This window comes from Pogonomyrmex barbatus, unplaced genomic scaffold, assembly GCF_055798465.1.
Source record: "Pogonomyrmex barbatus isolate J1 unplaced genomic scaffold, ASM5579846v1 scaffold7, whole genome shotgun sequence".
NCBI classification, from domain to species: Eukaryota; Metazoa; Arthropoda; class Insecta; order Hymenoptera; family Formicidae; genus Pogonomyrmex; species Pogonomyrmex barbatus.
Genome location: NW_028297171.1, coordinates 7505558 through 7526738, shown reverse-complemented (window position 1 = coordinate 7526738; position 21181 = coordinate 7505558). Strand labels below are relative to the sequence as shown.

Genomic DNA, 21181 nt, shown 5'->3' with positions numbered 1-21181 from the left:
CATTTAAAAAATTCTCTGTAAAATTTTCCTGGAAATTTGAATGTAATATATAATAAATACTATTTTTGTATACTGTTTTTGTGTCGAATATATATATATATTTTTTTAGTAATTTTCCCTACAAAATTGCATATTAAATCGTTCTTCTAATCTGAATAAAATATAACGAGGTGTTTATTCAATTTCTAAATCTTTAGACGAGACCGTTTCAAGAGAGAGGTGCACGTTCTCGTTATGAAGTTTACGAAAATCACGAGGCGGGAGCAAGTTCCGGTTCTTCAGTAGTACGAGTAGCGCGACTCGTTATTTGCGCGTCGCGCGCGAGCGGAATTTACTACTTACCGAGGCGCGTCGTAACGCGCGGCGTAACTACTTGCTAATGGCGCGCCGCCCGTTGTCGCGCTGTTCGCATACGCTTACCGGCGAATCTTTACTACAAATCTGTTCACCGGGGCGTGAAGGGTGGCAGATTGCAAAATTAATTAAAGATCAAGTATCTCTTTGACAATGTGGCAATTTTCTTATCGCGACGGCGTAATCGCGGCGGTAGTGGTAACGTTGTTCCGTGGCGGCATTTGCAGAAACTCCTCCGAATACCAGACATTGCGTGTCGCCGCGGCTCGTTCAACTCCGCATTTACGATCCTTTCTCACGCTAACGAGAAAACAGTTTACACAGGCATCCTAAATGAACCAATTTTCCATCTGAAATACTAATGCCCGGGATATCATGAATTAGTTAATTTTGGGAAAGCCTGCGGGCGTTGTAACGTATTATTCGTTCTGGCCACCGCGCGTTATTTGCAGAATGAAATTATTTTTGGCACGTATTATTGGAAATATAGATTGGTAACTTTTTGTTCGAACAAGCGCATAAATTCAATCGCTGCTGGCGGCATGCAACGATTTCAGCCTTCTTTTTATAGCCTTTCGTGATGGCGACGGGATAACGTTTATTCGAAGTAACCAGAGAGATCGCCATCGCCTCGTAAAGTAATCATGGATGGCGGTGTAGGCAGTAGTTATCGGAATTAGGCATCTTACAGCGAGACTAATCTCTTCTCTCTCTTTCTGTATTACAGGCGTGCGAAAACAAGTCTCGCGACGTGAATTCGCGCTGGAAACTCGAGCGAAACTCGACAGCATCGCTAATTAGGATCACTCAGTTTGCATGGGTGCAAAACGACTGCGGGAATTAGAATCGACCCATCTTCACCAAGAGGTGAGTTTAGTTTTTCCACGTTATAAAAAAAAAAAAAGATACGGATGAATATATAAAATTACGCGATGTAATTTTGGGCAAACTTGCGAGATAAACCCCGTTGGGCATTTTAAATATTTACCCGAGAAATTTTTGACCGCGTAAAAATAAATTTATTCAAGAGACACGCGAATAGAGGGTAGGAATCGCGGTTCCACCTCCTCGATTTCAAACTTCGAATGATCGTAGTCGAAGCGGGTCGCGTCCGCAACGATTTCTGAAGACGTTGCACCCCCGGAACGAGCGAACGCATTCTCGAAAAAGGCAGCTCGCTCGCCTGCTGGTGCCGGGAGAAGAGGAGATAGGACCACACGGGGGACCGATGCGAGTGGTTCGCACCCCCGAGAGGGGGTAGCTCGGTGGCGAGGTTCACGGTGGTCTCGCCGGAGCGGCGATACGTCGGGTGGCTCCGACGTCGCTCGGATCTGGCCGGCTTTATCACAGCGCCGGCGCTATGTCACCCCTTTGACGTAGCAAAATGGCGGCGGCGTGTCGGAGGCGTCTCCGTTCGCACAGTGCTCGACGTCGCGCAGTCCGCGTATGTTCGCAATAACGTTTCAGCAGATCAACGCGGCGACAGATCGTGCGGCGTATCGCACGCGATCGCGGCACCGCGCTCCGATTACGCGCGTGAGACACGGATGCTCCTTCCGGTAACGCTCTGCATGTCGCTGACGCACGTTACTACCATCCTCTTCACCCCTCGCGTACACGGCGGAGCGGAGTCGAGTGCACGGCGTGCGGGTTACGCGGCCGCGGTCGACACGGAAACGGCGTGAAGAGTTGCGGGCCGAGCGAGGTGCCCGGAGCGAGGGGAAGAAAGAAAAAGAGAGAGACAGGGAATGATATACGGCTACTGTGTGCTCGGTACGTGATATTCTCGAAGAGTTCTCGCGGCTCCGCGTGCTTCTTCCGATCTTCTTCGTCCCCTCATCCTCTTCTCCTTTCCTTCTCTCTCTCTCTCTCTCTCTCTCACCTTCTCTCTGTCCACCTATCGCTCCGGACTCAATTTTCCCCATTTCTTTTTGTATTTTTTTTCTACTCGATCCTACCCTCCTTTCTCTCTCTCTCTCTCTCTCTCTCTCTCTCTCTCTCTCTCTCTCTTTCTCTCTCCTTTCTTTCTTTTTGCTCTCTTTGTCTCTTTCTCTCTGTCTTACGTTACCCGGCACCGTGGTGAAATGCGCGTGACCGGTCGCGCCTCGGAACGACGGCGACGACGTGTCTGGCGTCGTTGGTGGTGCACGTTCCCCTGACGAGCACGAGAGACGCGCGACGGCGACTCGGCACATCCCCCGCAGCTCTCGCTACTATGATAATAACGAGAGGCACGGTGACGGCGGCGGCGGCGACGACGATCACGACAACAACGACGACGACGACGACGACGACGACGAAGGCGGCGGCGGTGGCACGGTGGCCGATTCCTCTGAAGCGAGAAACGCTCGGTCGAGCTTACCACAACGTCGGTGGCAAACGGCGATCAACGACGGATCTACCTAGCGACGCTGTCTCGGCGATGTTGTCTCGCGATTACGGTCGTCGCGCGGTACACGGGAACAACAGCAGCAGCAGCAGCAGCAACAACAGCAACACCATCGAATCGCAGTGGATCAGCGACAGTTGCACAGCAATCGTATCAGTGCTGCAGTACTACTATTATTGCCAGCGTATCGTTATCATTAGCATCGTAGCCTCGTTGCTCGCGTACGACGACGTCCACGAGAACAATTCGACAGCGGCACGAGACCCGGGGCAGCAGCGGGACGACGCAGCAACGGACGTGGACAGCGGTGAGGTAGCGAGCATTCGAGGCGATCTTCGTCCTCTCAACCGTCGGGACGGACTATTACTACGTTGTTGCGCGTGACCAAGAGCCTCGCTATCACTAGTCGCTGGAATCGCGTGGATAAGCGCGACGGTGCTAGGTATACAGAGAGTGCGATATGACGATTAACGTGGCGGCGTGCGAACGATAATCCGCGGGCGGGCTTCTCGCGAATCTCTACGCGAATAACGACCGATTGCGAGTCAATCGGTCCGTTAATAACGCGTACGACAGTCATCCTCCGCGCCGATCGATCGTCATCGCGCGCCGGTATACCAGAGGGAAAACAGTATTACAGGAGAGCACATAGAAACTCGTGTCACGTACGGTCATCGGCCAGTGTACACACCGGGCGGGAGAGGGTGGGAGGGAGTGGACCAGGGTATAGGAGCGACGAGGAGGGAAACGGAGAAGGAGCCAGGTATCGCCGTCGATCCCAGATAAGCCGTGTATCGCGATAAGGTACGGATGGACGCTTCGCCGTGGTCGCGGCGGCCAACCTGTGACTGACTGTAAACAGGATTTCTACTGGGAAGAAGAGGAAAAAAAGAAGAAGAAGAAGAAGAAGAAGAAGATAAAGAAGACAAATTCGTATTCGGAGCGCTCGTTGATTTTATCGCGAGCTTTCGCTTCACGCGTAATCAGCGTGTACGTCGCGATCATACACGCGTATTTCACACATACACACACACACACACACACACACACACACACACACACACACACATATTTATCTCTACATACGCGTAGACGCTCTTTGTATACCGTATGTGATAGAGGCGCACAGTAAGCAAAGAAAGAACAGAGAGATAAAGAGAAGACAGAGAGAAAGAAAGAGAGAAAGGAAGGGGGAGAAAGAGAAGAAGGGAGAAAAAGAGGATTATTAGTGCAGGCGTGCGGGGAGAGTAATAGCCTGCGTATCGTATACGAGACAGTGCATCTATCGGCGTGTTTCATCATAAAGCAGCATCACTTACGTACGGATCTCTACATGCTATATTGAGTGCACCGCTCGGCCGATTAGGGACAAACTCCAGAGTTTGAGCCGAGCATAAAACGGGGATCCTCCGACCATGTCGCTGCTCAGCGTAACGGGTGAGTCCTTTTCATTCGGCTTTCCTCCAAAGTTATGATTTATTAGATCCTTGACGAGATATAGTGATCAAGATTAATTAATGAAACATCTGCCGATAGATTTGTAATCGTAGCGAGGCAATTTGAGTCTCCTTGAATCTTCCTGAGCTTGAATCCCTCGGAAGATTTAAAATTATTATATACCGATTTATCAGAATTCTTTAGTTCGCTTTGTATTCCTTTCGAAAAAAAAAATGTCTTTCTCCTATCTTCAAATAACTATTCCACTAATGTGTACTTGATGAAAAATGAAGGATCAAAGAAGTTATTAAACTTGTGTACGGAGAATGCGGACGCGATTGAGAATCACGATTGAAATTTGTCGTTAAAAGCTCTACATTTCGGAATGCGCGAAACGGGCGATACAACGCTATTAAATTCTCGTATAAAAAGCGACGCGGCGACTGGCTCGAAACGGTTCCGACTTCTTTACGAGGTTTTCGTCGGAGATAAAAACTCCTTCCTGTTGGAAAAGTTCAAAGAGGATTTTCTGGCCTTTCCCGGATTTGCGTGTTGTGCGAGAAGTAAAAAAAAAAATAAAAAAAAATAAATAAATAAATAAAGGAAAAGAAAAAAAAGGAGAAACTTCCGGAACTACCGCGTGGTATCAATCATTGTTGCGCCACGGACACGTGAGTGAGGCGAGTTAAGCATGACGCGTGATGTAATTAGTGCTAATGAAATCGCTAATTGCGTTAATTGGAGAGGCGGCCCGCGATGGGATGACGCTACGGTGGGCATTAGGTATCACGAAAAAGTTCTCGTTTGCATTTCTCGCTATTCTCGCCGGACGGGCGGAGGGACGGTGCTACCGTGCCAACCGTGATGCATTTAATTTTCAGCTGTACCGTAGAGAAATTACAATGCGTCGCCGCGGCCGGATTATAATCTAGCGACACGAGGACGTGGTACCGCGGCTGTCGCGCGCGCGATACGCAAATCGATCGGCTGCCTTTACCGCTATCGCACATCTCCCGTTCTCATTGTCTCGCGCGTTTGATTATTGACTTAGAAACGTGATTTATACAGCGTCTTGCGTGTCTTTCGCAACGGGTACGTATGCAACACGCCGTACACAGCGGCCTCGCGCGCGCGCGCGCGCGCGCGTGCGTGCGTGTGTGTGTGTGTGTGTGTGTGTGTGTGTGTGTGTGTGTGGTGTGTGAACGCGGACATACGTACCTACGTGGAATCGATATCGAAACGTCATACGATAGCACGTAACTGTAACTTGATTTTATGATGAATGCAGGACAGTTATATCTATCATAACTTAATATCGCCACGGATATATCTGCTGTTCTAGGCGGAAAATATAGGCGCGGCCGGTCAAGAAATATGATCGCGCATAAAGCGATTTCGAAAGCGGAAGCTCACCGTTCTGCGAATAGCTGCGCGCGAATAAACGCTGAAATCTGACTTGACTTGACGTTGCGAAATAATCCAGCGAGGGAACCGCCGGAAGATACATACAAATTTCGCGCATTTTTATATATAATCACCCTCATGCATCTTCTATGCGTGGAGATACAGTTGGAGTTAATGTCTGGCGCTTCGCAAAAGGAAAGGTCCGTTTTGATGTGCATTCTGCTCGCACATAATTCGTTATGTCCGTGATATTAAAGCGTTTAAGTGGACGATTGTTAGGATGCTATCCGGCTAATAATAGCCGCATCATCAATTTTAAAAAATGCCGATATTTCGATATTTCAGATGTCGAGTTGCGCATTCTCTCGAATGCCCTCCCTTCCCGCCTCCTCTTCGTCCAATATATTTTTCTGGCAGGTTTAAAAGTTCAACGGACAAAATGGTATTGCGTAACTTTACAATATATTCTTCCTGGTGTTGCGCAGCCTTTAGCATGCATTGTTCACGCGTGGATCTAGATGAAAATATCTCCTCTCTCGAGTCTCTACTTTCTCCCATATACTTCGTATGGACGAGTGTTCGGGTGAGATAGCCGACATTCGCATCTAGACGAAAGGACCACTCGAGAGAGAGAGAAAGAGAGAGAGAGGAGCGAGGAGGGGAGGAACCAGAGATATATCGGTTGACAATAACGAGAAATAATGCTCGGCGCCGCCGTCTCGCCATCTTCATCCCGCGTGTATTCATAAATCGCCATCGCGTCGACGGCGGTGCGCATACCTGCGTCACGTATATATGACACCACAGTAAGGCAGGAAACAGACACCTGACTCAGGTGTGCTCAGGTGGTCTTGTACATACACGATGCGCCTAGCCCGTACATCGGAGCGCGAGCGAGCGAGCGAGAGGTTCGTCCATGACTATGAGACACGGAGAGCATAGTGCAACGGTTGACCCCGGGTACGCGGGGTCATTCCCTCCTTCAGCTACCGCCGCTTCGACCCCACTCGCCGCCCGCCACCACCGCCACCCTCTACCGCGGCTCTTTTTTGCTACCCTCCTCGCGCCCCTCTCTGCTACCTACCTCCGCCCTTTTCGGTCCTCTGCCTTCGTCTTTCTAACCGCGACCTGCTACTATCGCGACCACGCGATATTCACCTCCTGTTCCTTCCTCTCCTTGCGCGTCCTCCTCCTCCTTCCTTCTCCTCTCCCTCCTTCTGTCCCTCTCTCACTCTTACTCCGCTCGTCGGATAAGCGACGAGCAGCGATGTATCTACCAGGTGGTACGACCTATGTAAACCCACCGGTATATACTACCGGGTCGAGCCAGCTTGGATTTTCCCTCCGCCCGTGAGTCAAGGGACGAAGTTAAGCACGGAAAACCGGTGTTATACATCGCGGCGATTGTTGCTCGTCGGGTCTCTTCGTGCTCCCCCCGCATTCGGAAGACAAGCGGATTACAAAGAAAACCCGGAGCGACGTATCGTTAGAAAAAGGCGGCAATTTGCGCGCGGAAACAGCGATCAGACTTAAGCCGCCGTTGGCTGTGATTAAAACGAGCGCTTTGCATACGGTTGATTTATCTCTCCTTAGTTTTAGATTAAGATCTTCCGCGGTTTGATTAAAGCGACTCCGTCGGTCCTGGAATTACCCCCGGAGGATAAACACGAGTCTCGTGTATCCGCGGGACGAGAATGCGAGCGCTTTTAAAATATTTGAGCAATGATTTAAAAGGGATGCGCTCCGACCGTGTACGCATGTAGAAAGCTATGTAAATTCCTGCCGGAGAGAAAAATTGGCGGGAATTTGCGTAAGAAAAAGTATCGTCGTAAAAATTGCAACGATAGCATCGGACAAGAAGCGATAGCGTAAAAGTGAGAGAAAGTCCGCGAGGAGTGAGGAGGTGATTGAAGAGTGCCGTCACGTGAAAAAGAAACTCTTTCGTGCTTCTTCAAGCTCAATCCACTCAGACTCCTCTCTTTATACTTATAATCTTTTCTGTGTACTATCTCTCGTAAACAGTTCGTCTTGGCGTCATTTTTTGCACACGTATCTTCTTTATTTTTTTAAAAGCTTACAATTTGAAATATTCCGAATATTCCATCTGCTGCTATTCTGGAATTTTCAAAAGAAATGCGAGAGAAAGGAAAAAGCTTGAACATTCTCGTTCGCGATGATAAGTGTGATTCGAGATGTCGCCAGCATTGTAAAAAATTTACTCGAAATTCGAGAGAATTCTCTTTAGCGTGATTTTCTGTTGTGCTTATGGCCGTATGTGTATGTGTGTGAATGTGTGTGTGTGTGTGTGTGTGTGTGTGTGTGTGTGTGTGTGTGTGTGTGTGTGTGTGTGTATGGCACGCAGCATTGTCATTGTAAATCTTCTTGTTATATTTCCTCCCCCTTCTCTCAGCGAAAACATAACAATTTCAATGGCGATATCTCTGGTAGAGACCTACTTTCTTTCTATCGTTCTCACGTCGTTCACACCCTCGTGTGGAGTTGCATATTTGCACGATGCGTTTCATGACGCCGGAAATGTGTCATTGTTAATGGAGATGAAACGCTCGCAATAACGACAACAATGCGTTTCGCGTGGACCTTTATTTTCCCGCGTTATTCGCAAAATAACGCGCCTCGTGCCGTTGATTGGGAAAGCAACATTTCCTCCTCTGCAGAAACACGAAAAAATCTAAGAGAAGTCACGCCTCGGCACGTACTGCATCTCGCGCCAAGTTTCTTTTCTCCAAGAACATTTCATACTTTATATAATAGCTAATAATGTTTTTAGAAATCATGATTGTTTCACGATTTGCGAAATTACAAAAGTGACAACAACTGATTTTATCAATTTAGTACACGATCATTGGAAAGGGATATGTTCTCTGTCTTCGAGCAGCTTCCTCCGAAGAAATAATATCTTCTGCGAAAGTGTTTTTATTTTATCTCTCTATAAATAGTTAAATCTCATGCGAGTTATCAGTTTGGATAACATAGATAAAAATATGCGAGTAACGACATATACTATATATTTTATATATATATATATGTACGAAAAATATATAGCTGTGTGTAGGATAGAAATTTTCGTTGAGGGAAAATTCCCGTGAAATGCTGATTTTTGCGAAAACGGATGCAAAACGACTCCCCGTGTTACGTTGCATTACCTCGTTCCTTCGATTTCCTTGAATGAGAACTTTCGATGGTCGATTTGCGGTAGTCTGGCGCACTTTAAGCCGCGCACGTGCACACTCATACGTATGTAGGCGAAAGCATGGGAAGAGTTTTCTTGGCAAAACGTAGAGAGAAGTATTAAAGAAGGAAAGAGAGAGTGAGAAGGGGAGGGGGGAGGGGACACGAAAACTACCTCCTCGCTAGTCTTTCGTAAACGAAGATTAACCTTATCCACATCCGCGAACGAAATCTCCCGAGCCTTTTCCCTCGAGATTATCGCTTTTCGAAACATTACACCCGATTTGTTCGTTCACCATGAGTTTTGCATCTCGAGGGCATGGCGATGTTTATGCACTTTTTCCCCGTATAGATAGATCAGAGGTTGACGTAATATGAAAATGATAGTTATTTTAACATTCAGGCAACAATAAAGTTCTTAAGTTATAAACGCGCGATGCATCCTATATATAAATTATGAGGTGGGTGTTAGTATCAGTCTGTACAGTTTACAAGCGAAATAGAATGTGGAGCGTAAGAAACGCGGCAAGTTGTACGCAAGAAAAGTTTCTCTCTTTATTGTGCCGGTATTTCAAGCGGGGCGTAATAACCGCTGAAACTTGGCCATCGTTCAAGACCGCGAGCGCGGGGCGAGGCTATATGTCGCGATGTTAACGACATATCGGTATACGAGATTCCGAGCAATTAACCGAGTTTATATTTACACGAGTAACCCGTTAATCTCTCCTTCCAAGTGATTGTTACTGCTTTTTAGTGAGGCAAATGCACGGTTTTACTGGTGGACATCCGGTTTTATCGACCATTCCTCTAGATGAGCAGAAATAACGAGCTTGCAAGTTACACGTTGTAATTTTTGATCGAGTAGAAATTTTCGCTATGTGTATATGGATGGTGTAAATGCCATATTCCGCGTCGATAAAGCCACGTCGATTATCAATGCTGAAAAACGACGAGCCGTTTTTTGCTCGCGCTCCTTCGCACCTCGATGAACGGGAGAGCCACTTTTCCGAGCCGATGAAGGTTTAGTTTATCGAACGAAAAATTTCACGACGTGTTAAACGGTTATCAGGCCCGGCTTCTGTGCCACTTCTCTCTCTCTCTCTCTCTCTCTCTCCAATGATCAGCGTTCTCGGATGATATTTTGCGAGAGCTCTCCTCCGGTGATAGCCTGACCCCTCGAACTTTTAAGTTTCCGCGTGCAGTTTATTCAAGCTGCGGGAAGAGCGAGAGATCGGTGCGAAGAAATTTAAAGGGACATTTCGAAGGTTAGCAATAATATGATTGCCTATATCCTCAACGATGATATTCTGTTTTTCGATGCTTTTTAAGGGACGGCGCGGATTCGCGGCCGGAATAAACTTTAGGAATGCTTTGATCGGTCGTCCTATAGAGAGCCGCCGGCACTTTGTATACAGCGACGCCGATATACCGGGATTGATCGCAAGGGGTAGACGCCTCAAACGAGCGTCTATCGCTGCGAGAAAGGGGAGATGGAGTATTTCGAAAACTCGACGATGCACGATTTTCGCCATGTGCACCAATATGTACTCGACTCGGCGATTTACGAATTTCCCTCCCACCGTAATCCTATAGCTACGCTATTCTCTTTGTCCGCAGCTTTGCCTCGAGAGTTCGTATAAAGATCTCATTATTGCAAGTTCACTTCTACAACAGGGATAATCTCATTAGTCTCGGATTTTCGAATTCCAGAATTTACGAGCAGTTTCTGCAAAATTATCTTTCCGCGAGATGAGCGATCACGGGCATATTTCGGGTCATTAAAATATGTATTGTCATTTTACAGAACAGCTGACGCATTAATAAAAAAGAAGATAATGTTGTGTCTATCGTGGATTATTCGAGTGATAAGTCTTCTAAATCTTGTAACTCATCGATCATTACGTGCGAATTTACCGATTCCACTCGATATAATCCATCTCCATTTTCTATCGTTTGCCGTTGTACAGCCAGCACGTTTTACGTATAGAAGAGATCGAAATCCAATACGGGTTCCCGTCGGGAGTTCGGGAGTGGAGGAGCTTCCTCGATACCGGCGGGATATCGGCATCGTCATAATATATAGAGGTCCTTCAACCTCTACCGCGGGGGGATAAGAGAAAATGCAATAGTTCGGACTATCGAGCAGAGTTCGAGTTTTTTGACACGCGGAAAGCTCGCCGTTCTCTATTTCCCTCACTTTCCCGCTACTTTTCTCTTCCCTCTCGGTGAGAGAAATCATCGACAACCGGGAAACTTCGCCGATCTTATCGGGACTCTGTCAGCGGCACTCGCTGCCGGTACGACGTCGCCAAGTGCACAAAGCAAAACTTTATAATGCGCATTATCATTGCATTAATACCGGTCGCCGTGTAAATGCCGCGCCATCCGATCCGACCGACGACAGAAACTTTCCGCCTGTCGCTTCTGCGCGCGAATGCGATTCGCACCCCAGCATAGATATTAATAATTCGTCGGATGGCGGCGGTGCTCGAAGAGAGAGAGAGAGAGAGAGAGAGAGAGAGAGAGAGAGAGAGAGAGAGAGAGAGAGAGAGAGGGGGGATCCCCGGTTCGTTCTCTCTCGTTTCTCTGACGTCAGGGGCACGCCAGAAATCCTGTCTCCACCACCTCCCGTCTCATCTGTTGCGATAATTTTCATCCTACGGTGCGCAATTTTCGTGCGGTTGCACACCACTGTCGTCATAACCGTGTCGACGGTTATTGGTTTTACGGGGGTGGTTCGCCTGACGAAAATTTCATGGCAGAGGGAACGTGCACAGAGGCGTACACGCGCGCTGCCTAGGGAGTTAATTATGCACGAAAACAATATTATCGAAGGAATTATCGGACGCAAGGCCAAACTTCGTAGAAATGCGCCTCCGCAACGGCGGCGACGAAGCCGCTGCTATTCGTCACTTTTCCGTAGGGTTAATGCGCCGCACGGAATAAATCATTAACACGAATGACCCGTTCTCATTAGATTTATAAGCGATAGAAATTATAGGGGGTGATAGCCCGAACGGATTATTAGATTCTGGATTTATATCAATGAGTAAAACTATAGATTATCGATTAATCGAACATAAATATTTTTTGTTAAGATGAATATAATTAACAAGGATGATAATGCGAATCGTTATAATATACGCGACAAAAAAGGATAAATTTTTGGATAAACGACTTCACTGAATTATTTCAATGTGTAGAGTTTTACGGTAAATATGCAATTTAAGTAGAGGGATGCAGTAAATTATGTACGTGCCGGGACTTATAATGAAATAGTAATCTGAAGCTACAGAATTTTTATCATGAGATTTACATTAGTTTGAAGTTCATTAACGTGCAATCTGCTAATTACATCTTGCAATTCTGCCACTAATAATTCTTAAGACTTTCCTTGTAAAAAAATATTTACACCGCGATAAATAAGCTGCCTTCAGCGGTAAATACTGCGGTATTTGCAACATTCTTATCTTACAGCTGCATCAGTAACTAAAACAAATTTACATTAATCCAAGGCGAACAACAAGTTTCTAGAAATGCAACGCTTATGCCTGGATGAGTTTGAATTTCTTCATTAATGGAATTTAGACAGCTCGTTCATTCGTAGGAAAACATGAAGTATATATACTTATAAGAATATACTTATAAGAAAGAGATTATTCAATACGAATGTTTGTTTTAATTCAAAGTATTTCTCTATTATTATATTAGCACTCTGTTTGATAAATTCAAGATACTTGTAGTTTTATGGACAGCTCTTATTGATTTTCGAAGAATTACCGAAGTAGCCTTATATAAAATGAAACACAAAAGATCTCGAGTCCGAGTGGAGTTTAGACAACGTCGTCAGTCAGTGTCTCGTAATTTTGGAAACGAAAGTCGACCGTCGGACTTGCATTATAGTTCCTGAGAAAAACGATCTTTTACCTAGAAGCTATCTTTATCCGTTATTTTCGCTTCTAAAGTGCTGATACGTCCGATATCAACGTGCGAGTTAATTTAAAACTTCTACCTCCTAATGAGAGAGAGAGAGAGAGAGAGAGAGGAAGAGTGGGAGAAAGAGTATTTTATTCTGGCCTTTAGTTTTATGTATTTGCGGAACTCGGGGTTAAACGATTTTACGGAGTTAGTAATGTCTAGAGGGATGATTAAATTCTCTTAAATTCTCTTAAATTCATTAGACTGCTAATCGCCATATGTTCGCTACAGCGGGATTCTGGAAAATCCGCGTTGCATGATAATCACGTGCGTGGTTTATCTTATCACCCCTCGCGTACTCGGCGCCCGGAACATCGCGAATGCTTTCGAATCTGATTTATGTGTGGTGATGATAATTCTTTCTCCCTCTTAAAATAGGCTCGATAAAGCCTCTACCTCGTGTAGTCGCGCCTCTGAATTTTCTCTGAAAATGTATAATCGATAATTCGTGGATCGGAATTGGCACGATGATTTATATATTGACGATGATGCATACGATATTTCATGAATAACGCGAACTTTTCGGTTTGCCATTTGATGAAATACTGTGAAAATATCTTTTTCACGCGCATATTGAAAGCAGTCTGACTATTTATTAAACCGTCTCTCTCTCTCTCTCTCTCTCTCTCTTTCCCCTCTCTTTACTCTCTCTCGTGCCTACGCTAATTGATTTCGTAGAACTCGAAACGCCCTTCGATTTACTTTATTAAACACCTCGCATTTGCGCATGTACTTTCAACCCGGGGTAGAAACTGGAGAGGGTTAATCGACTTTGAACATCGTTCATTTCTTTCCTAAAAGTTTTTTCTTTGTGCCCTCTTTAATTATACATTCAGAGGAGATCTTATTATGACATGTCGCGAAAGAAAATGATTAATTGGACACGATTACCGTAGGTGCATACATTACGAGCTACATTCGCGACCCGTTATACCCGTTACATCGATTGCACCTCGCGCAAACGCACACGAAAGGATGCAAGTAGCTAGATAAATACGAGTAGACATTGTACGAAATTCATCCGACTCTGAGATATTTAAATATATATTTTTCTTTATGTAATATAAATCCACCCAAAATGACTTAATGCTTTAAATAACAGAATAATCGGCGATCGATAAAGTAAAGCCAGTCTCTTTTGAAGGAGCGATATGAGGCGAGAATATTCCTTCGAGAGTGTCTCAAGCGAATATTCTCGGAGAGAAATATCTTAGAAACAGCTTGAAAATATTTTTCAAGAGAGAGAGAGAGAGAGAGAGAGAGAGAGAGAGAGAGAATGTTGAAAATGTTCATCGAACATTAAGTACAGGACGATACCATAAGCCACGTACCAGAGCGCGATAGTAGACCGGGATAGAAATCGGCCGAAGGGTCGCCGAAAGGGCTGACGCGCTTATGTAGGAAACATCATTAAGAATAGAGACTGGAATTGGTGCTTCAAAAGAGAAATATATAACGCTGGTCATCTGAGAGAATCTGAGCGACGCCTTGATAAGGGCGCGCGATAAGATATCACGTTCACGCGTTCCGCGTAAATATTGCCTCTAATACCGTACGTACGCTCGCCTCTAATACGGCCTGGCCTATAAATAACAGCGCGCACATACATATGATGCGCGCTCCCAGTTTTTCCACCCCGTTTCCACCCACCCCCCAACCTGCCGCGCCGCGCCGGTTGCTATCGTTCTGCATCCACTTGCACGACACGGCGGCGTCGTCGCCGAAGGAAACCGCCGCAGGATGAAAAGTAAGCGGTGTGTCACGTATATTTATATATATATATATATATATATATATATATATATATATATATATATATATATATATACGCGTGTTCCCTCCGCACGTGTACGTGCTACACAAAGGCGCCGTTTGTACAGGGGGCTGCAGCGGGGGATGTGTGCAGCCTCTCGTGTTCGTGTGTGTCTATCATTCGCGCGCGTGTGTGCGCGCACGCGTGTGTGACACGATACCACGGTCTTGGCATGTATTCACACGCCAGGCGTTGTCCATTGTCTCGAGTTATTCGAAGGTAAAAGATCGCACAACTGAGGCGTTAAAGCTGACGTCATTGTTTCACTTTTCTTTCGTCGCGCGCATGCATCCGCCTACGCGCGGGTGCATAAAGCATGCGAGAGGGGCGCGCCGAGCATCCTCTCCTGTATGTACTGTTGTGTACATCATCGGCGCCCCGAGCTATCAATTCCGCGCAATATAACTCTGATACAACGCGCCTCGTTTTACACAATACTTTGCACAACGTTTACCGCACATACGTGGCGCGCCCGCGCCGCTAATAACAAGTATCCGTAGCGATGCCGGAGGATCCGGATGTGACCAACCACCGTCGGGGACGCGCTTGCGTCGGAATTAACGCAATTATCTCGAGTGTATCGATATTACGCACGTGCGCAGGGTGCTTCACCGGAAGTATCTTTAAGGTTGATTCGATAACGGCATACCTCCGCCGTTTTTCTCCCGTTGCGTGTTGGACTTCGACCATAACCGGCCGACCGTCGAAGCGGGAGCAAACAACGCGTTATTTGCGTGAGTTTAATTATTTTTAAGTGGGTGAGAACGAAATTCATCAGGGAGTTTATTTGGTCGGATAAGAGAGTGGAAGAGGGGAGAACGGAGACTGTACATGTCACGGCGTGCACGTGTACACCCCGTTAAGCAACCCCGCGCTCAACCTTTCGATCACGAGAAGTGATTGTAACGGCCGATTCATCCATTTTTCCCAGCATCATCACGTCGTCCGTGGCGTTTCTCTTCGGTTTACGTGACATCAGCGTTAGCTCATTCCTGCGGCCGACACAATTTTATAACGGTGACGAGAATATTTCCCCCGCAGCCGCAGGCACTCTCCCTTAATTAATCGCGCGCGATGCGAGCGCGTACAAAATAGAAAGGCGCGTCTGTCGAGCGGGGAAAAATATCTATCGTCGCGCGAGTGGTGGAAAAAGTCCTCTATGAACTGTGACCTGCGGATACACGGCTGACCCGCTTTATCGTCACCTCGCACGATGCCATCCTCCCAATCCTTCGGTGTGCCGCTATCCCCCCTTCCCCCTCCTCCCCTCCCTCCCTTCCCCGTTGTGCCCGGATGATGCTGATCGTTGCGACGACGGGATTAATCCTAAGGGCAGTTACTCACTCGTGTAGACCCCCGGCACTCATGTAGACGATGCCTGGCATTTATTAGCACAGGTCAATGCTTCAAATCGCTACTGCCAGGGCGGAGCTGCGCTCCACTTGCACGTATATTCGTGTACATATGTACCGTTCTTATAGACAAGGTCGTTCCGTGACCTATCCGTTAAACTGGCTATTAAAAAAGGGAAACTGTCAAACCCCCCGGCAGATTGTAATGCGCGATTCGTTTTTTACTTACTCCTCGTTAGGTAAATCCGTAATGCGTTTTGCGGAATACGACCTCCAGTATTGTAAATAATTGACGGAAAAGTCGATAGAGCAAGTCGATATACGCGGTAGATTGCAACAAAAAAGGATATAACACGTGGGATTAAATTTTCCTTGGCGAAAATTCAATTTAAAAGTTCGTAGACGCGAGACGTACGGCGGGGTAGTTATTAGCGTGTGCGGTTGACTTTACATCGCGCATGATCTATATGTCTATTTAAATCTTATTAAGTATAATTGATTAGAGTAATAACGTAGTCCGATAATTCGTGCTGTAATGTCCACAAGTATAAGAGTGGGTTCTAAATGATAGTTGATACGCTTACATGGAAAACATACAAATTAACGATAAAAGCTTCATGTTGATTATGGCAGTTCATTTTTACGTGTTCTCTGGATTCTATAATTTTTTTAGAATTAAGTTTAGTTTGTAACCTAACATGTAAATATGTAAGTATAGTCGTTATAGTCGTTTTTTCAAAAATTTGGTAACGTGTAATTTTTTCCCTTGTTTTTTCTGTTGCAGTGAAGAAGGCGCGGTTCGTCTGCGAGGATGGTTCGTATATGGGAAAAATAGGAGAAGTTGGAGTACTATGGGGGATAAAAGTTTCGAAATTCATCTGATCGATTTGTCCGTCGATTTTGTCTTCTCAAATTACTTTTCTCTGATTATCAAATCTATGCGAGCGAAATATTAATACACATGGAATCGAGCGTTCAAAATTGGGACTGAGACAAGCCACAGAACCTAGATCTTTATTCAGGCTTCGCTTCTAAAATCCGCGGACAATTTATTGCACTCCGCGATTGGAATATTTCCAAGTTTCAGATTATGCGATTCCTCGAGCAGAATATCGTGACGTTTCGATTATACCGAAATAATTTTTCCGTACGGATGATGTAACGTTATTCTCACGAGAAAGAGATCGCGGGATATATCGTATTTATAAATCTAAGACGATACTCCGCGCTGTTTGGAAGCATATCATAAATTTTCCAAACTTCTTCAACAGGGGAAAAGTAAATCAATAATTTTAATAGCGTCGAAAAGACTTTGAATCTATGCCATCCCGTTGCATCGTTCAATATTTCCTATCCCGATATGACGAACGTAATCTTGACAGTTTTCGCTTGTGCACTTTATATTATGCCTTTTTTAAATATTCACTCGCCTGTCATGTGCACATCATCGGAACAGAATGGACTTATGAAGACCATTATTTCGCGCAATTGTCGTAAGAATTGAAAAGCGTAACGATAACGTTCGCGTTCGCATCGCGAAAAAACGTAAATGCGTTTAGTTTTATGAATTTATTTACCCGATGTCCCGACTGTATTCATTCATATTAAACTTCACTTCTTTATCGGGAACAAATTTATCTCGTCAAAATCGATCGGAAACTTTTGCATTCACCATGCTCTCTCGCGTCTCTCGCCTGCAAGAAGAACGTGAATATCTCGGCGTGGTTTATTCTCATCACGCAAACGACATTCGATTTGTTCCATATCCAGCGGTTTCTCAGGTCAAGAGAGGGCTGCGCGTTTATTTTTACGTTTCGCTAAGTTCTATTTATGCCGTGTCTAATTTTTTATTAAGAGCCGTCAAAGTCTCGGCGGTCGGTTCGGGCTACCGAAAGTCAGCTTTGTAGAACATGACTCTCGGACGTATCTCCTCGATGGATTGCGAAGACAATTTCGCTCGTAAAGTCGAAATGTCGAGGGTGACGCTCTACCATGCCCGAAATATTGTGTCGCGGACTGTAAAATCTCACTTCCACTTTTTGCGCGACTTATCGAAAGCGCACAGCTGAGAGCGTGTACGGCAGCGTGCCCTAAGATGGTGGGCGGAATTTATTGGAACTCAACAATGCGTCCTACTCTTGAGCACCCACTCTCGGACACATAAAACGCGAGGATGTTATCAGGATCCTTTCTAAATTGCGAATAAAACGGTCTCATTCACCGATATTACATGGATTTTATAGGAAACTAAAATCACGATATATATATATATATATATATTTTTTTTTTTGTCGAAACGTAATTCATTTACTTGTGGCGATTCCGTTAAAAAATTCCGATAAACACGACGTGTCTCAGTTTCGAAATATTCGATGCGTTATGTCGTTATGATTCAACACGATAGCGTATTACGCATTTCGCTCGTATATTGGAGAATACGAATTTCCTTTACAATGCGCGCGCACTCGTGCTTTGACTAAAAAATAGATTATCGAACGTAATTTCAGCGGACCAGTTCAACTCCTACGTAACGTTGAAACTGCAAAATGTGAAGTCAACGACAGTCACTGTGAAAGGGGCCAATCCATGCTGGGAACAAGACTTCCTCTTGTAAGTTATCGATAATTAATTAATTTTACGCAGACGTTCGTTACACGCGCCGCAGCGCGAGAAACTCGTTTAAAAATATTGTCAAGTTAAACGAGTTTTTGTTAAAATTTTGTAAAAATTTCTCCGTGCCGGTTACTATGGCGTTACGCTCTTCGAAAACACTGTGGTTATCGCGTGCGCACCGACATTAAAATATCTGGGGCAGCTGGTAATTTGTGCGCGGAGAGGAATCTGAAGCTAATCATACTCTTATTTAACGGGACTGTATCTTGGCATAGAAATAATTTCTATCCGGCCGATCCACGAATTTACCGAACGGAACCGAGAATCGCGAAAAGTTCCCAACAAAATTACAAAAGGACGAACGTGATTCTTTTTTATAGTACAGCATTATCAGCCCTTAGCTTGACAAACTCCCTGTTTGAGAAGAGATTCTCGGTCCATTACAGTCTCTGTTTTATAAACGGGTTTTGTTAAATGGATTATCCGAAAATATATATAAAGAAAAGCTAACGTTAAATTGTGCCCGTGGATTAAAAAGGATTGTCTTGTTGTTCGATGTCTACCATTACTATGCGAGAAGATATATCGTTTCTTGATCTTGACTCGCGCAACATTTGACGCCCACAAATTCTCCATGAAAGTCTCGCCGCTTAATCTACTTTACGCAGGAAGCGTAGTTGCTTATTTTTCGACGTGTTATTTCTTTCGCAAAGGGTTTCGGCAAAAGGTTAATGGAACTTGTTTGTTACACAGCGAAACGAATGACATGAACGCCGGGCTTGTGGTGGAGGTGTGGTGCAAGGGATTCTTGTGGGATCGCTTTCTGGGCTACTACTATATCCCACTCTCAGAGGTGTCCTACATGAACGAGGTAACGAGAAATCAGTGCAACTTAAGTCGTACAGCGGAGATACAGCAACGACAATCCGAACAGAACACGTTCGATATGTGCGACACCAACAGTAACACACAGCCAGACATCATCACCGACACGGTACACCAACTCATACATGTATACGCTATACACTGCCAATATTACACCCGCCAGTATTACACTCGCTCACATTTCTTGCGACATCAAAGATATTAAAATTTTTAAAACGATTGAAACGTCCGATGTTGTATTGCCGTTGTACCATCTCGCAATGACGACAACATTTTTTTATAATTCACGATAATCCGATACGATATCCGATACGAGATCCAGTTCGCTATTCCAATTTCGTTTATTTCTCGCGAACGTAGGAAAGGATTATTTTTTAAGGGAAACGTCATCGTACGCCAATCACGGTTTAACGAGCAATTCTTAAATACCCTCCGCGCGTAATGATTTTCCCGCAGAATCCGCTCATTCTTCGCCGGATGCGCTCTCCTGTCATCCCTCCCTCCTCCCCTCGTCTCTTTTCAGCAGCGTCTCTTTTCGTACGCGAAATGAAATTCGACGAGTGTTTGCTCATCGAACGGAACCAAAACCAATCACTATTTAGCACGCTACTTAGGCTCATCCCGTCGGTTTTTTGACGGAGGAGCTGTCGAATAATCCTCAACAACGCACATTATTCTTTGACAGACACCCGTTATCGCGGCTCTCTGTTACGGCCGGGTGTTGAAAATTCAGCGTGGTATTTATTTTTTCTTTCCTGTAACCCGTTATAAATTCAGAAGTGCGAGCTATAAACACAGGGAACGTGATACAATCAATCGTCGTCACGTCCGGTGTATGACCGATCGCGTGGTCAATTCAGTCGATATATTATATCGCGCGTATATAAACTGAATTCGCGAAGGTGAGAAACAGAGAGAGAGAGAGAGAGAGAGAGGGGGGGGGTGGAGAGAGAGATGCGACGATGACCTATACCAACATCGCTTAATTCGTTCTGTATTTTCACGAACGCAATCACGCGCAAATGTAGAGTACACATCGAAGAATACGGTGATTAATGATGGCATGTAATTTACGTCGCTGACGTGAGCAAGCAACGTGATAACAGAAATGGCAATTTATGTCTTCTTTACTCTTTCTCTTTTCCGCTCTCTCTCTCTCTCTCTCTCTCTCTCTCTCTCTCTCTCTCTCTCTCTCTCTCTCTGTCTCTTCCTCTCTAAGATACATTTACTAAGATGCATTTACTAAGATGCATATTGCGTTCATAATTAGCGTGCATAATTAGATATTAATAGCAGCCACGAGGGACCCAATTTCTCTTATCGTCACTTCCATCGGGCACGCTCTCAAGCTTTCGAAACGTAAGATACCGGAACTTGGGGATGTCGATTCGCGTAACGCAAATTATATTTCACTTGGCGACTCATACGATAAATTGATACGATACTTGGATGGGTCCTCTCTCGGGCTCAGTCTTCCGTGTGAGAGGTAACGACAGACTCGAGAGAGATTAAGATCCGATTTCTTTTTCGCTCTCGTTACTGTGCCTTTTGAGATTCGACGAAGATTTCTTCCTTTCGCGATTCCGTTTCCTTTATCTTTTCGTCTTCATTTGCGTGGCACGGTTGAATGCACTTTTGCACGACGACAAAAGTGAATTTTCGTTAATTAAATTGCTCGAATGCGCCACCTCAAGAGGTCGCCGGGATGATGAGATGCTACGTATTCATTCGACAAAATTACTTTTGGCGAGAATAATAACTCTTTGG

General features: G+C 45.3%; 2 protein-coding genes across 10 annotated transcripts in view; both read left to right on the top strand.

The window, feature by feature from the left end:
* The first annotated feature begins 1719 nt into the window (after window positions 1-1719).
* Window positions 1720-21181, top strand: part of LOC105428061 (uncharacterized) — a 55619-nt gene continuing 36157 nt past the window's right edge. For 2 of the 9 annotated variants that reach the window (XM_089083575.1, XM_089083571.1), the window contains exons 1-4: window positions 14763-15298; window positions 16701-16730; window positions 18424-18526; window positions 19283-19523. In XM_089083575.1, the coding sequence (XP_088939701.1) occupies window positions 15067-15298; window positions 16701-16730; window positions 18424-18526; window positions 19283-19523 (606 nt within the window). In that variant the 5' untranslated portion in view covers window positions 14763-15066. Of the gene's footprint in view, window positions 2128-3470; window positions 4181-14752; window positions 15299-16700; window positions 16731-18423; window positions 18527-19282; window positions 19524-21181 lie in introns of those variants that run through there. The other 7 variants (XM_089083574.1, XM_089083573.1, XM_089083570.1 and 4 more) reach the window with 7 other exon arrangements.
* Window positions 2124-3448, top strand: LOC105428059 (uncharacterized). The gene has a single exon (XM_011640118.3). The coding sequence runs from the start codon at window positions 2570-2572 to the stop codon at window positions 3125-3127; it is 558 nt and encodes a 185-aa protein (XP_011638420.2). The 5' UTR covers window positions 2124-2569; the 3' UTR covers window positions 3128-3448.

What these genes read in the sequence shown, in the direction of transcription:
- LOC105428059 (XM_011640118.3), top strand. Translation starts at nt 2,570, where the DNA reads ATGATAATAACGAGAGGCACGGTGACGGCGGCGGCGGCGACGACGATC.